This window comes from Rhinoderma darwinii, chromosome 3 (assembly GCF_050947455.1).
Source record: "Rhinoderma darwinii isolate aRhiDar2 chromosome 3, aRhiDar2.hap1, whole genome shotgun sequence".
NCBI classification, from domain to species: Eukaryota; Metazoa; Chordata; class Amphibia; order Anura; family Rhinodermatidae; genus Rhinoderma; species Rhinoderma darwinii.
In genome coordinates, this window is record NC_134689.1 from 351,809,255 (window position 1) to 351,824,912 (window position 15,658).

A 15,658-nucleotide genomic window follows, 5' to 3' on the forward strand; every position below is an offset into this window, starting at 1 on the left:
CAGGACGTGCATTTTCGTCCTTGGTCGTGAAAGGGTTAATTGAGTCTGTGGACAGGAGTCTTGTATACAGGTGACCATTTAAGACAGCTGTCTTTAATGCAGGCACCAAGTTGATTTGGAGCGTGTAACTGGTCTGGAGGAGGCTGAACTCTTAATGGTTGGTAGGGGATCAAATACTTATTTCTCTGTGCACAATGCAAATAAATATATATCATTTTGACTATGTGATTTTCTTTTTTTTTTTATATATAATCTATCACTCACTGGTAAAATTAACCTAGCCTAAAAATTCTAGACTGTTCATGACTTTGACAGTGGGCAAACTTACAAAATCAGCAAGGGATCAAATACTTATTTCCTTCACTGTAGCTTGTACCCCCGAACAGGAACTATATTAGTGGCAGTCCTACATCACAGCATTCTGCATTCTACTTCATATATCTGTACTGTTGAAAGTGAAATTGCACCTTTGAATAACATTGCCCATACATTTAGTTAGATGAAAATGATACTGCGATATTAGAAACGGAAATATAATTTACGCTTTTTTGAGAAAATAAAATAACCTTACTTTCTGGAAACCATCAACAAGTTGTTAATTACAGATCTAGTATTCTTTTTATGCCTTTGCATGTAGTGCCTTGAGCGCATTCTGGTTTCCTGCTGTGATTGGGCTGCGGATAGAATTGGCTCGTTTACAGCTGCTGTCTTTTTGTGCTGACTAAAATGAAAGGGGGTGTCTAGTTTAGAGAATCCATTTTCATACACTATTAAGGAATTCAAAATTAAGAGAGGGCTCCTGTGTTCAGGATCCTGATCTCCTGGCATCCCCTTCTGTGGAGGACATGTCCTGTACTGTCCTGCATTACACAGACAACCCATTGACTTGAATGGTCTCTGTGTAATGCTCAGTTGTTCCTGTGGAGGCGCTGCAGGGAAATGGAACACTTACTGCCAGGTTTCCTCACAGATTACAGCTGATCGCTGGTGGTTTCAGCAAGGGGATACTTTATGATCTGCAGGTAAACATAATTTATCTTAAAGGGGTTGTTTCATGATGACCACACGGTACTTTCTTCAACGAGCTAGAGCAGAGAGCCTCTAACAAGGACAAGTCTGGCGGATTGACTCCTCCGTGCTTTACATGGGCCCCCCCCCCCTTCATTTGAATGGCTGCCACCTAATACTACCTTTCCACTGCAAGGACCTAAGTTGGGTAACTGTATGGCTAGATGCGTTTTTCCTCCGGCGATAACAGCTGATCAGCGGGCATTAGAAAAGCTGGTTGAACTGTGTTAACAGGGTGCACAGAAGAAAGTGTTAAATGACAAATTCAGCTCTGTTACATCTGTAGTTCATCCTGTTTTATTTAATTCAGCATTCAAGCACCTCGGACTAAAAAGATATTATGGGACCGGAGTACAAATAGCTTCTACAATACAGGCCTTAGGCTAGAGCTAGAGGGTTACTTGTGTCTGCAAATCAAGGTGCATGATGTCACTTTTGCGCAAATCTGGTAAAGCATTTACAATTTGTAAGGACGTATTATGCTTTATTATGGTGTGTGCTCATAATTTTAAAGTGTACCTCTATTTTTGTACCCCAATTCTTGTTTCTGTTCAGAGCAGCAAGCAGAAACCTCTATTTGTATCCGTTAATTAGTGGAAACCAATTAACATTTTAAAAGAGTTTATACAGATGCGATATTGATTCATCCGCTTTCAACGGGTGGTGGTTTGTGACTGAAAAAAACCGAATAACATTAGGTAATGTAGTTTATACAACCTTGTGAAAAGACCCATAGATTAACATTGGCCCGACAACACTGACAATCTAAATGCAGATGCAACATGTATACAAAACATGCTAATAGGATATTGTCCCTGCTAGCAGAGTTCTCTGACTATATTTTAGAAAGTTTCCTTTTTACACCGGGTTCTATGCAGTAATCTTGAGATAGAAAAAAACAAACTGCGCACCTCTATTATTGCAGCTCCGCTAAGTAAGCAGTTAGGGGTGTACTTGTCAACAAGCTCGTTGACGGTTTCCAATAACAACCCGCATAATTGGGAATGCGGCTCTAGAACATTATACAGGCTGTAACTCATGAGTAAAGGTACACTTTATAGATGGCTTGGCTGAGCACCACTAAACTGCAGCCGTATTTTGCCTTTTAAGTGCATGCTATGTCCTGAGCTTTGCTTACTGTCATGAAATGTTATTGTTTTGTTTTTTTCCTCCTTTTGTTATATTTTTTTTTTTGTTCTGCTTGACCCAGAGAAATTGATTGAGGGTCTCAAATCCCCGGAACCTCCGCTTCTGCTTCCTCAACTTATTCAGCTGGCAGATCCTTTTGGAAGCACCTCTGAGGATGTGAATGGTAAAGACCTGAGGGATGGGGCAGCACATATCTCTTTTATGGTGTTAAAGTATGACCATTACTTGCACACCGTTCCGGCAACTATTTTGTTTGTTGAAACCATATTTTAAAAGACAAGTATAGTTTCAAAAAAGTAAAAAAATAAATAAACAAACATTTTAAAGCCAATGCATCATAAAATAAATGAAGCAACATGAAAAATAGTCTTGATAAAAATCATTTTGTTTATACAGCTCAAGGGCAGACCTATGTATCACCATGGTTACAAACTACTAATATACCCTGGTGTAGTCTCTCTTCCTTTTGACCACCTCTTCTTGCCAGCCTACAGACGGTAGTGGAGGCAGAAGGAGTGGAGTAACACATGACTAGAGGATCAGACTGCACAGGCTTTGTTTGTAATCTGTTACAGTGGAGACACGGGTCTATAGCGGCTGTACTCACAAAACAGTAGCATTTTTTTGAAGACTGTTCAAAGTTGCTGCTTTTTTATTTTAGTTCCAAAAATTGTTTCAAATGTTTCCATATACTTTCAGTTTTCCCATACTCCTTCTTTTTATTTTTTTATTTTTTTTAAAAGTGGTTCTCCAGTCTTACAAAAATAAATAAAGCTTAATCGTCGTATAAAAACAGTTGCGCAACCTTCAAATATATATTTTTTTTATTTCGATTCGGCTGTAGCTTGTTACAATGTGTCAGTGTAAGGGGAGATCAGAAATCCAGGATAGCAGAGAGATTTGTCCAATATCTATATCTCCAAATAGTGCTGGTTCCTCTGGCAGAGCGGAGACCAGTAATATTGCACCTCAGATGGTCCGTATTGTGTGGTAAAAGCCTCGGAACATCTCCTATATTACATAAGAATGATCTGACCTCTTCTGGTAAGATAATTCTCTCATGGACAATGAGTTACATTGCCTTCACCTGCATCACTGAGAATTTACTAACCGTGTGATCTTTGGAGAGAACACCTTTCCGCTGAATAATGTCTGCCACGAACATGTGCAAAATGCCATCTATTAAATGTCTCACAGACATTTGCTGATTCACAGATGAGCCGCTGACCTGTAGTATTCACTTTGTTATATAGATCATTAATCATCTTCTAGATGACTGGTAAACACAGCAATGAGTGTAAGGGGCAGAAATGTGACCAAACGTTAAAATCCTGTAATTAAATTTTCACACAATGTTAGTTATTCACATTCACGAGGAGATACAGTTGCAAGAAAAAGTTGATTTCTACATTTATTACCAAAAACTTATAGACATTAATTCTAGAGAAACCCAATGTAACTAAACGAATAACACAGACCGTTGTACTGTTCGTGTCTTTTATTGAGTGCACACTCACAGTGCAGGAATAAGAAGTGAGTGAACCGGAGTTTAATAACCTGTAGGTTCCCCTTCAGCAGCACTCCCTTTCACTAAACGTTTCCTGCAGCTACAAATAAGATTTTCACAATGTTGAGAAGGATTTTTGGACTTTTTCTCCCTGCAAATGTGTTTCAGTTGAATATTTCTGGAATGCCAGTGTGGATAATTCTCTTTAGATTATGCTGAAGCATCTTCATAGAGTTAAAGGGTAATTAAACTTTTAAAAAACTTTTGACATGTCACAGTGACCGCACTGAAACCCCCACCGGTTGCTAAAACAAAGCAGCAGAAGCACCCGGGTGAGCTCTGTGCTGCTTTGTTTCTGATCGGCTTTCCTCGGACTAGTGTATAGGCTCAATAGAAAGTCTGAATCCAGACACCACTCACACGGTTTTCCGAGGAAAGCTGATCAAAAACAAAGCGGCACACCAAAGCGCTTCTGCCGCTTTGTTTTAGCGATCGGTGGTGGTTTTAGTGCTCAGACCCCCAACGATCAAAACTTCTGACATGTCACTATGACATGTCAAAAGCTTTTTTTTAATTTTTTTTAATAAAGTTTAGTTACCCTTTAGGGTGAGGACTCTGACTTGGAAATTCCAAAACACAAATCTTATTTTTCACTATTCTTTAGTTGATTTACTTGTGTGCTTTGGGTCATGGTCTTGTTTCTTCACTTAACGTCTCTTCAGCTTGGATCATGTATTGCTGCCCTTACATTTTCCTGTAAAATGTTTAGATACAAACTAATCGCTTCTTCAATATTCGCAAGATGTCCAGGCCCTAGGGAGAGTAGCAACATTCCTAAATTTTCACCTTCTGTACATAATTTTTCTAACCATGGACCAATGTACACCCAGGTCCTCGGAAATGCTTTTGTAGCCTTCTCCAGCTTCATGCGTTTATAAAACATCTTTAGAGGTCTTCTGAAAGTTGTTTGCATGGTTCACACTAACCAATCTTTCTTGAGAAGATCAGATGTTAGTAACAAGGCTTTATGTGCCTTTATTTAATGGGTAAAGCACCTGTAAAATCCAACACTTCCAATCTCATCTCCTTAATTGAAACATCTTTTGCCAATTGGCTTTTGGAGAAGTCATTAACACAGAGGTTCACTTAGGCTTCTTTCACATCTGCCCTAGGGTCCTGTTCCGGTGGAGCTTTCCGTCAAAACAGGACCCTGACTCACACAAACGGAAACCAAAGGTGCCAATGGTTTCCGTTTGTCTCAGTTGTGTAAGGGTTCCGTCGTCTTGACGGAATCAATAGTAGTGGACTGCTCTATTCATTCAGTTAAAACGACGGTACTCTTGCACAACTGAGACAAACGGAAACCATTGGCACCGGATCCGTAACCACTGAAATCGATGGTCATGGAAACGGAAACCTTTGGTTTCCATTTGTGTCAGTCAGGGTCCCGTTCCGACGGAAAGCTCAGACGGAACATCGGAACGGGACCCTAGCGCAGATGTGAACGAAGCCTTACTTATTCTCCCTGCACTGTGTTTTTTGACTCAATGTGCTCAATAAAAGACATGAACAGTACAACTTTGTGTGTTTTAGTTACATTGTATTTGTCTATAATTGTGACTTGGATAACAATCAGACCACATTTTATTAGTAATCCATGCAGAAATCCAGGTCATTCCAAAGGGTTTGCTTTTTCTAGCAACTGTAGCTCTATAGTATATGTATTAGGAAGGTAGGTAGAATTATCACTGACCGCCTCTATCTCTGGTGGTAAACCTTGTGTGGTTCAGTTCCCAGTTGTCCGTTTTAGTAAAGATAAGAAATGGTCTGAAACCCTCTACTGCCTTCATTTTCACAATGCTGTAAAGAACTTGTAATGCCGGGAAAAATTAGATTTATTTAAGTTGTGTTCTTTTTTTTTTTTTCTTCAATTGTGGGCACACCTTATTGCAGGTTAAAAAAAAAAAGTTACTAGGAGATATAAATAGTTTATTATGTTTTGCCAATTTTCAGTCATTCTTAGATGACTGGAGGGATTATATTTTTAGAGCCGTTAAAGTGTAATTTTCATAATTAAAAAAAATTAACCGAACAGGGTTCATTAAACATACCAGGGCCATTATTATTCTGGTCTACCCAAGGGGCCCTGTAAACTATAGGTCCTTAACACCACAGGAAACAACTACTGCTGCATGTTACTGGACTGGCCCCTTCTCTGACATCACTCAGTGCTTTGCAGCTATTGGCAGAAGCTGTACCTCAGACGCTCTACTCGCCCCCTACATGCGCTCTGCACATAATACTGCTAATACTAAGAGCTCTCTTTCAGGTGGTTCTCCCTGTTTTGTGGTCCAAATGCAGAAGCAGGATGTCTGTGTGATGAAGCTTATGGCTATATGACCATATTGGCTCCACTGCCATAAATTAATAAATGAACCATTACTTACCCGCTGCTTCAGCGCCGCAGCATGCTCCCCGTCGGTCTTTGTTTTACTGTACTGCAGCCTCAGCGGCGCACACCTTTTTGTTTGCTGAGATAACGGTTCTTTTTATTATTTTCTAGTGGTTTCCTCCCCTCAGCCCGCCCCCTTCCTTAGTGTGGATTCTGTTATTTTTAAAGCTCAGACACTTTGCCATGTAACCATGAGGTACTATAGAATCAAAGGAAAAAATTGTTTTAGATCTATAGAAAAAGGAAGCTTGGTTATCTGATGCACTTATCTGGGTGGGATTACAACTGCTGATGTCTTCTACTGAAACGGGTCCTGAGCTTTTGGGATTTCTTACGTGTTTCATTTCTGCTTTTCTTCTGCTTTCGTCTGCACCCCTCATCTGTGTTACGTGGTGACCTTCACTTCTACTCATCACCGCACAAGGGAAGGCAGAGCCTGTGGTGGAAAGCCTCATTCCTGGGCTGGAGCCCCCCATGCCTCAGCGTCTCTCTTCCCAGGCAGACTCCATTGCTTCAAATCGCACAGGTTGGTGATGTTTTTGTAGAATAGTTGGCATTTATCATACTGCGATACTGAATATTTTTGCCAAGGTGATTTCACTCTAGATAATGGAACATAAGATCCTTTGCTTCTGGATCGGCAGTACCAGAAATATTTTGAATGACACATTATTAAACTGGTTACATAGATGCAAGCACACAATCTTACTTCATATAGTTGTATAAATTTGTGCAGTAATGGGGGAGGGTGTGTCTAATCCTCACTAAAAACGTGATTTTTATATTTTTTTCTTACCAAAATTAGTATTTATTTTTTTTTACTAACCACTGACCTCCTTTTATTCGCATTAGAGATAGACATAGGATAAAGGCCCTTTTACACCGGCCAATTATCGGGCAAACGGCAACAATCAGCCGATGCACGAGCAAGCACTCATTCATTGGTTGATTGCATTGTTTTAAATGCCAAAGCTATTATTGTAACCCTGGTGCTGCAGTTCTGTTGGGTCCATGAGCATCTGGCAGCCACTCAAAATATTAGATTTTTCAGCAGATACCAAAGGATCTATATCCACCTATGTAGTGTGAGACATCTCCCTCCCGAAGGGCTGCTTTACATTTAGAATGGAATATTCTGCTTGTCCACTTAGTGTTATGGTCTATTGATTTGTAGTCCTAAGGATATTGCATGGATTCCATATACTGGTTCCTACGTTTCACCGTTGTTTTCCTTGGCAAGTCTTTTGTGTACCAAGCTTATGATTTCCTACACTGATGCTCCATGATTCTAATGCTTTACCTTCCTTTTTAATGCTGCCCTCTTGGAATCTACAGACTCCCTTACCGGGGAGGACTCTTTGCTTGACTATTCTATTCTATCTAACCCTGCGGCTGACCTCCTTGATGAGTTTGCTCCACTAGTTCTCTCTGCTCCAACGTCTGCAGGTAATACATAGAATTGCTAGTGGACGTCCTTTGGTAACCTATTGTAATACTACATTTCATAGCATATATCTCCATTCATCAGTTTGTCCTGTTAAGACCTAGAAGTAAAACTGATGCTGTCCATACAGTATCGGGGTGAGAGTTTGGCAGACAATGAATGTTTCTAAAATGCAAAATCTCTTAGGCTGTGTTCACATCTGTGTCGGAGCCTCCTTCATATATACCATAAAAAATCTCAGACAAAATAGAACAGCATGCATCGCTCTTTTGTCCGGCAAAATGGCGGAAGCCATTACGCAAACTCAACAAAACCCGTTAAAGTCAATGGGTTCTGTCGTGCACCATTGGTGTCAGTTATGTGAGAGATCCAGCGCTTCCATTATTTTCGTTTTTCTGTTCCTATAATCGACACAGGTGTGAACAGAGCCTTAGCGATGTTTACAAGTAAGTGTTGGCATGATGAAATGGCACTAGTGAGATTACAGTGACATGCCAAAACCTGGGCACACCTCTGGAGGGTGATGTTGACTTAAAGAGAACTTTTCACCTCCCCATACATGTGCAGCTGACTGCAGCATGTAATTGGGAGGGCTGCACAAACCCTGGGGCACTTTAAAAAAAAAATTCTACCTCCCTCCGTTATTTAGATATCGGTGCCGTTGTATTGGTGCCCGATATTTAACCCCTTCCCGCCGCAGCCCTTTTTCAGATTTTCATTTTCGTTTTTTCCTCCCCACATTCCAGAAGCCATAGCGTCTTTATTTTTCCGTCTATATAGTACTATGAGGGCTTGATTTTTGCGGGACGAGTTGTAGTTTTTCGTAGCCCCATTTATTTTGCCGTATAATGTACTAGGAAACGGGAAAAAAATTATTTGTGGGGTAGAAAATGAAAAAAACAGCGATTCCTCCATGGTTTTTCACCCACAGTTTTTACGGAATTCACTGTTCAATTAAAACAACATGTTAACTTTATTCTGCGGGTCAATACGATTACGGCGATACCAAATATGTGTAGTTTTTTCTATATTTTACTACTTTTACAAGTAAAAACCTAAGTGTAAAAAAGAACATTTATTTTGTGTCGCCAAATTCCGAGAGTCATAACTTTTTTATTTTTCTGTCGATTTAAGTGGTATGAGGGATTATTTTTTGCGGGATAAGCTGTAGTTTTTAATAATACCATTTTTGTGTAAATGCGATGGATTGATCGCTTTTTATTTCATTTTTTGCGGGAGATTAGGTGACCAAAAAATAGACATTCTGGCGTTTACAATTTTTTAATTTTTTTACGGCGTTCACCGTGCGCTTTAAATAATGATATATTGTAATAGTTCAGACTTTTACGGACGCGGCGATACCAATTATGTTTTTTTTTTTTTTTTATATGCTCTAGGGGGAAAATGGCAAAAGGGGGGTTTTTTGAACTTTTAATTTATTTTTATTTATTTTTTACACAAAAAAAAATTAACTCATTTTTACTTTTTTTATTAGTCCCCCTAGGGGACTTCAACCAGCGATCGTTAGATCGCTTGCACGATATACTGCAATACTAATGTATTGCAGTATATCGTGATTCTGACAGTCATCTATTAAGCCCTGCCAGAGGCAGGGCTTAATAGGTGTACAAAGATGGCGGACCTGGGGGCGTTCATTAAGCCCCCAGGCAGCCATAGCAACCATCGCCCCCCCGCGATTGCGTTGCGGGGGGCGCGATGAGCTGTTAGAGGGGGTCGCCCCCCTCTTTCTGAGGATTTAAATGCTGCGGTCGGTATTGACCGCGGCATTTAACTAGTTAAACTAGCGGGATCGCTCTCGAGGGCGATGCCGCTAGTTACTCTGAAGTGTCGGCTGTAACATACAGCCGACACCGGCATCGTATGGAACGAGCTCACTGCGTGAGCCCGCTCCATACTTCCCCTACCCGACTTTGGCGTATGGATACGTCAAATGTCGGGAAGGGGTTAAATAACCCCCTGAACTGTCAACAGGGCGTGTACTGGCAAGGGGGCATGTTGCTATGGCTGTGACACTGTCCAATCAGATATGGACAGTGCCACAGCAAGAGCGAGGAGAGAGAGTGTGCGCGCACGCTCTCACTCTTCAGCTTTGAAGATCAGTCTTCCGCCGAACTAGCAAGGGGGCGTGTCACTGCTACGGACAGTGTAAGAGCTTGGGAGCGCTTACACTGTCCGTAGCAGAGACACGCCCCCTTGCCAGTTCAGCAGACAATACAAGACTGATTTCTCGCAAGAGCTGAAGAGATGAGAGCGCGCTCTCCTCTCAACAGCTCTTACACTGTCCATAGCAGTGACACGCCCCCTTGCCGGTTCGGCAGAAGACTAATCTTGAAAGCTGGAGAGAGATAGAGAGCGAGCGTGCACACACTCTCTCTCTCTCTCTCTCCTCGCTCTTGCTGTAACACTGTCCATATCGAATTGGACAGTGTCACAGCCATAGTAACACGCCCCCTTGCCACTACACGCCCCGTTGACAGTTCAGGTGGTTATTTAAATATCGGGCGCCAAATATACAGATATCTAAATAACAGAGGGAGGGAGGGAGGTAGAATTTTTTTTTAAAGTGGCCCAGTGTTTGTTCAGCCCTCCCCATTACATTCTGCACTCAGCTGCACATGTATGGGGAGGTGAAAGGTTCTATTTAATCGCCCCTGCTTTTTCTTAATGCAATTACCTGATATAATGAAGTGGTTTTAAACCAAAGCTTTGTTTTTAAGGCAACATCCTTGCTGACCGGTTCCCTTTTTAAAATACTGCTAGCGTTATTTGTCAATCATGACCGTTGGAGAGATAAGTGATCACTGCAACAGTTATATTTTGATACTTCGGAGTGATTTTAGGACCAAATGAGTCAAAGAAACACTATAGACAAAACTGATATATTATACGATTCCTAGTGCAGGGGCTGAAGAGCCAATGCAAGACACAATGCAGGCATTCAAAACACCGAACCCTAAAGGTCTCGCATGACGGAAACGAACATATATCCAACCTTACTTGCGTCTGCCTGAAACCACATGGCCAAAATTTGTCTGCCACTGTCCGTAGGTAAAGGAACATCTTTTATTGGACCTTGTTAAAGGATCTTGACCTTCAGAGGATGATTTATAATTATTTTCATCTTGTCTAATATCGAGTGTTATAGATTAGATGTCTTTTACATTAGTGCATCTTTAATTATTAATGCTTCTAGGTCAGAAGTAAAGGGCATGAGGGAAGAAATTTGCAGAGGAAATGTTCCAGTCTTTAGTCAACATCCCATTGTACATTATCTTGTTTCATATTTTCCTGAAACGTATAGTTTCTATAGTGTGAACAGTCTGAAGGACGATTTATCTTCCCTCTGTACTCTGTTATGAAGGAAGAACAAGCCATATACAGTAAGACTATGTTCACATAACGGTTTCACAAAGAGCTATGAATGGTTCTGTATGGGGACGAGTGATCATTACTACGATCGTTCGTCACCTTACATTTCCATCATGTCGGCAGCACATCTCCCTGTTTACGACTACAATAATATTTATTTTTCTACATAAACTAGCAGATCAGCCAGTGAACTAGCGTTTGCTTGTTCATCGGCTGATCGTTGCCCTGTTTACTTTATTTACTGGCATATGAACCCTCGTTTGCCCGATCAATGGTCCATATAAAAGTCATTTGGAATATTCCCTTTTAATGGTAGCATAAGATGAGATTGTAGTGAAGGGGTGATAATGAGGATCACCGTTCAATCTTCCGTCTTTTTACTTTAGTGGGCCCATTTAACATAAAGCGGTTTAGGTTTTTGAACTACTATTGCCATATGTTTTCATGTGTTTGTATTGTCTTGTGGTCATATAGTTTTTCAGTGAACATATAAGTTGTTTTATATTTTATTTAGTTAGATCTATGCATGCTTGTATATAATAGGTGCATGTTTTTCTGTGTATGTTTCTAGTTATTTATGAGTGTACAGGTAAAGTGGAGTTTATCCTTGATGACCATATTGGAACCTACAGGAACATATACAGCTGCCCGCACTTATCAAAGTTTTTTTTAAGTGGAACTTGCTTACAATCAAATGTCTATGTGGCTGCCAGAGTCTTACCTGATGGTTGGCATCAGGAGAAACATGGGTTAGACAGGTTGAAATTTCCCTGTCTTACCCAGTTGTTTGCCAGAAAGATACGGGGGATGCCAGTAACCTCTGGTGCCACTTATCTTTCCTTTTCATTCTAATAACCTGCATTTTCCATCAAGCTGAATGTGCATGTTTTGGGAGAATGGGAGCTAATAGACAGCAACCAAGCAATCGTTCGAACATATCTAATGTTTTTGGCAACAACAAGTCATACTGGCATTATAGCATGATCTAGTCCATGTTACATTAGATCTGTAGAAACACTGCCTATAGTGTTCTTACAGTGCTTCTCATCTCATGTAGGAGGAACCTTGCATTTATATTGCTTGTCTAACATGTCCGTAAAAGGGGTACACCAGCCTAAAGCATTTTTTATCTATTCAAAGTATAGGAGATAAATGCTAGATAGGTGGATGTTCCGACCGCTGTCATCTCCACCGATTGCCCGAATGGGAGACCACATCTCCTGTTCCCTGCAGCTCCATGACTGGGGCTAGGAGGAGTTTGAATGGAATGGTGGCTGGGCATGCGCTCTTTTTAGAGTCTTTGGTACTGCCGGAAACAGTCGAGCACAGTGCTTGGTGTGGGTCCCAGTGGTTAGACCCGACCAATCTAGCATTTATCACCTATGCAGTGGATATGTGAAAAATGCTTTAGACTGAAAAACTTTACTGACTCAAGTGGTATCGATCGATTGATCTCTATCTATCTTCTCTATCTCATATCTATCGATCATTGAAAAACCCAATCTATCAGCTAAGTGTGTGGTTGAATGTGTTTTACAATATATTTGTATTTTTTCCTTTTATGTTCCATATGTGTATATAACCCCAAGCAGTAGCTAGTATGTAATGAGTTAAACTTTGCCCCTTTTGAAATATTTTGCCGCTTTATTTATAGCCGTGACCAAGACGTTTTTGCTGTGTGCTGGTTTACGTATAAGCATAAAGACAAGTCAAGTACTGCACGCAAATTATACGAAGTGGAAAGAATAGCCCATATATATGTGGTCTAAAAAGTGTGCACATATAAACCGTTTCCCGGAAGATTGGAGAGATTGATAACCGTGGCAATATAATGGCTGCCCAATGCCACAGGGTTAGATGCAAGCTCCTTGCCCCAGTGATTAACTGGGCTTTAGAAATTTATTTAAGGGGCTTTCCCTCCGATGTCAAGAACAAAGGGGTGCCATTCTCTGTAAAGCACTTCAACCCATTTATCTTTAGTCTGAAATAGGGTCTACTCTCAACCAACGTCCTATTCACCGGATTGGGTCGAGAGCGACACTATGTTTTAAAAAGACCAAATGTGCTGTAGCCCCCTTTCTCTAGGCATTTGTGTCCCTACCAGTTGTCATCCCTGTGCTGATCAGACGTTGATTGCATCTAATGCGATCAATATGTACGGTTGGGAAACCTCTTTAAATTCTCATTTTAAAGAACTTAAGACCTCGTGCACACGGCCGTGCCCATAATCCTGGTCCGTAATTACGGGCACGGCCAGCCGTTGGCGGCCCCGGACAGCCACCCACATTTTCGACCCATGCTCCCATATAAAGTACGGGAGCACGGGCCGTAAAAAGCAAAATATAGGACATGTCCTTTCTTTTGCGGAGGCTATCTATCGGCCGGACACCTTCCCGCAAATATACAGGAAGGTGTCTGTGGTCAATAGAAATGAATGGGTCTGTAAATGCGCACCGGAAATTACGGACCGCAATTACGGACGAAATCTACGGTTGTGTGCATGGGGCCTAAGACCGCTAAATCTGCCACAGAAATATATTGCATTGCACACTGTGTTTCTGGCGCTTCTCCTTTTTATGCATATGTTGCTTGTAGCAACCAATCGGATCACATCTTTTTCAATAAGCTCCGGGAAAATGAATGCTGAAATCTGGTTGCCATGGGCAATGCTGACACGTTTTCTTAGAACCGTTTTTACTCTTGCAGCCGTTTATTAACAGATTATTTCTCCAGGGAATCCAGACATGTTCCTTTTGTTTTTTACAATTGTTTTTGTTTTTTTTAGTACCTTACATCCCGGTTTTTATTTTTTTTAGTCTCAACATTTTCTAACTTTCAACATTTTTTAAAGGTTACCAGATACAGTGACAAAAATGTCTGTACCATAATATGATAAACTCTATATATCATCACTTACATATAATCTAGTGGTAGTACAAAGGAATGCCTTATTAACACCCCCCCCCCCCCCACCCAGTCTCCTTTTAACAAGAATTTTACACTAAACTGCACAGATCCTGTCATTTTATCATCTGGATTGCTCCATTCATTCTTCATTGTACCCTTTCCTTCCAGCTAGTTGTGTTTCCCGACCTCCCAAACCTCAGGCATAGTAGACTATTAGTTGGACCTGCAGTCACGTTATTCCCTTTCTGAGCCTGTGTTATTAATCAGATTTTCTTAAATTGGGTAGAACATTTCTTAAATTGAGTTACTGGATATAAATATAGGTGGGTACACAAAAATCCTTAAATTGTAGCTAAACGAAGGTAGAACAAATACTAGTCATTTTCCATACTCACTACATCAGAAGAAGAGTTTAGTGACTATTTTTTATTGGGGATAGCATGTGCTATGAATGCAGTGCAATGTAGGGGTGGCTAAAGGCGCAAAGATTTGTCTACAATCAGACAGACGTTGCCCAGGAGGGCATTCAACTTTAAAATCTGTACATGCAAGAACATTTTACAATGATTGGAACAAATCTGCCATGGATGAATCTTAAAATCAAACATAATTGCAATTTTAACATATGCATTAATTTTGTATTGACCAAAATTACAAAGCGGCTGTATATTGCTACAATTCCGGACATTTAACCGCTTAGATGCTGCTGTAATTAGCGACCTGGGCATCTAAGCCCACTCTGTTATCCCTGTAATGCAATCCTAGATTGTTAATGGGTATATATAATATCTAAAATTGTTCCTATGCCCGTAAAATAATAACATTAAAAAAAAATATAATTGGTATTGCCGCATTTGTAACGATCCAAACTATTACAATATAACGTTATTTATCCTGCATGGTGTACCCCATTAAAAAATCCCAGAATCGCTGTTTTTTTATCTCCTTACCTCACAAGAAAAAAAAGTGATCAAAAAGTCATATGTACCCCAAAATGGCACCAATAAAAAAAAAAAATACAGCATGATCCATCGGCGGAAAAATAAAAAAGTTCTGGGTCTTAAAATATGGCAATACAAAACAATTTTTGTTGAAAATTTTTTTTTTATTTTGTAAAAGTAGTAGAACATTAAAAAAGCTATAATCCTTTTGGTATCGCCAAAGTAGCTTTGACTCCAAAACAATGGAGCAATTGCTGTTTTTATTTCCATTCCACCCCACAAAATATATTTTTTAAAATCTCTCAGTACATTATATAGTACATTTAATGATACTATTTAAAATTGCAATGTGATGCTCAATGCGTGTGCGCGCTACTGCTTTATTTATTCTCTATGGGACTGCCGAAGATAGCCACAGGATAGGTGATAAGTTGTTGTGGTGAGATCTATTTTTTTTTTACATTTTTTTATTTTATTCTCAGCTGATTCTTTGGAAACATATTTTTAAGCTTATGTGATACATTTCCTAGTTGGTGACAATATTTCTGTCAGGCACACTGATTATCTTTTCAAACTTAAAGGGGTGGACAGCCATTTTCAATAGAAGAGAAGTAGAAAGCTACAAGTGAGAGAGAGTGCGAGGAGCGGGGTCTTCCATCACCATATTCGTATCACCGGATCATTTAAATATCCGGAGTGCTAGAACCTATTACTGCAGAAATAAGTAAAGTCGTCATGCGTGGGGCAATTTGCCCTCTGATCTTACAAGTGATCTAATAAAATGGAATAGAGCTTCCAAA

The 15,658-nt window shown here is 40.2% G+C and overlaps 1 protein-coding gene across 9 annotated transcripts in view; it reads left to right on the forward strand.

Moving 5' to 3' along the window:
• AAK1 (AP2 associated kinase 1) overlaps positions 1-15,658 on the forward strand; it is a 138,744-nt gene that overhangs the window by 96,926 nt on the left and 26,160 nt on the right. For 5 of the 9 annotated variants that reach the window (XM_075858521.1, XM_075858523.1, XM_075858522.1 and 2 more), the window contains 3 exons: positions 2,279-2,380; positions 6,601-6,702; positions 7,512-7,622. The exons of 1 other annotated variant lie outside the window; for it this stretch is intronic. In XM_075858521.1, the coding sequence (XP_075714636.1) occupies positions 2,279-2,380; positions 6,601-6,702; positions 7,512-7,622 (315 nt within the window). The remainder of the gene's footprint in view (positions 1-2,278; positions 2,381-6,600; positions 6,703-7,511; positions 7,623-15,658) is intronic. 3 more of the 9 variants (XM_075858524.1, XM_075858526.1, XM_075858529.1) reach the window with 1 other exon arrangement.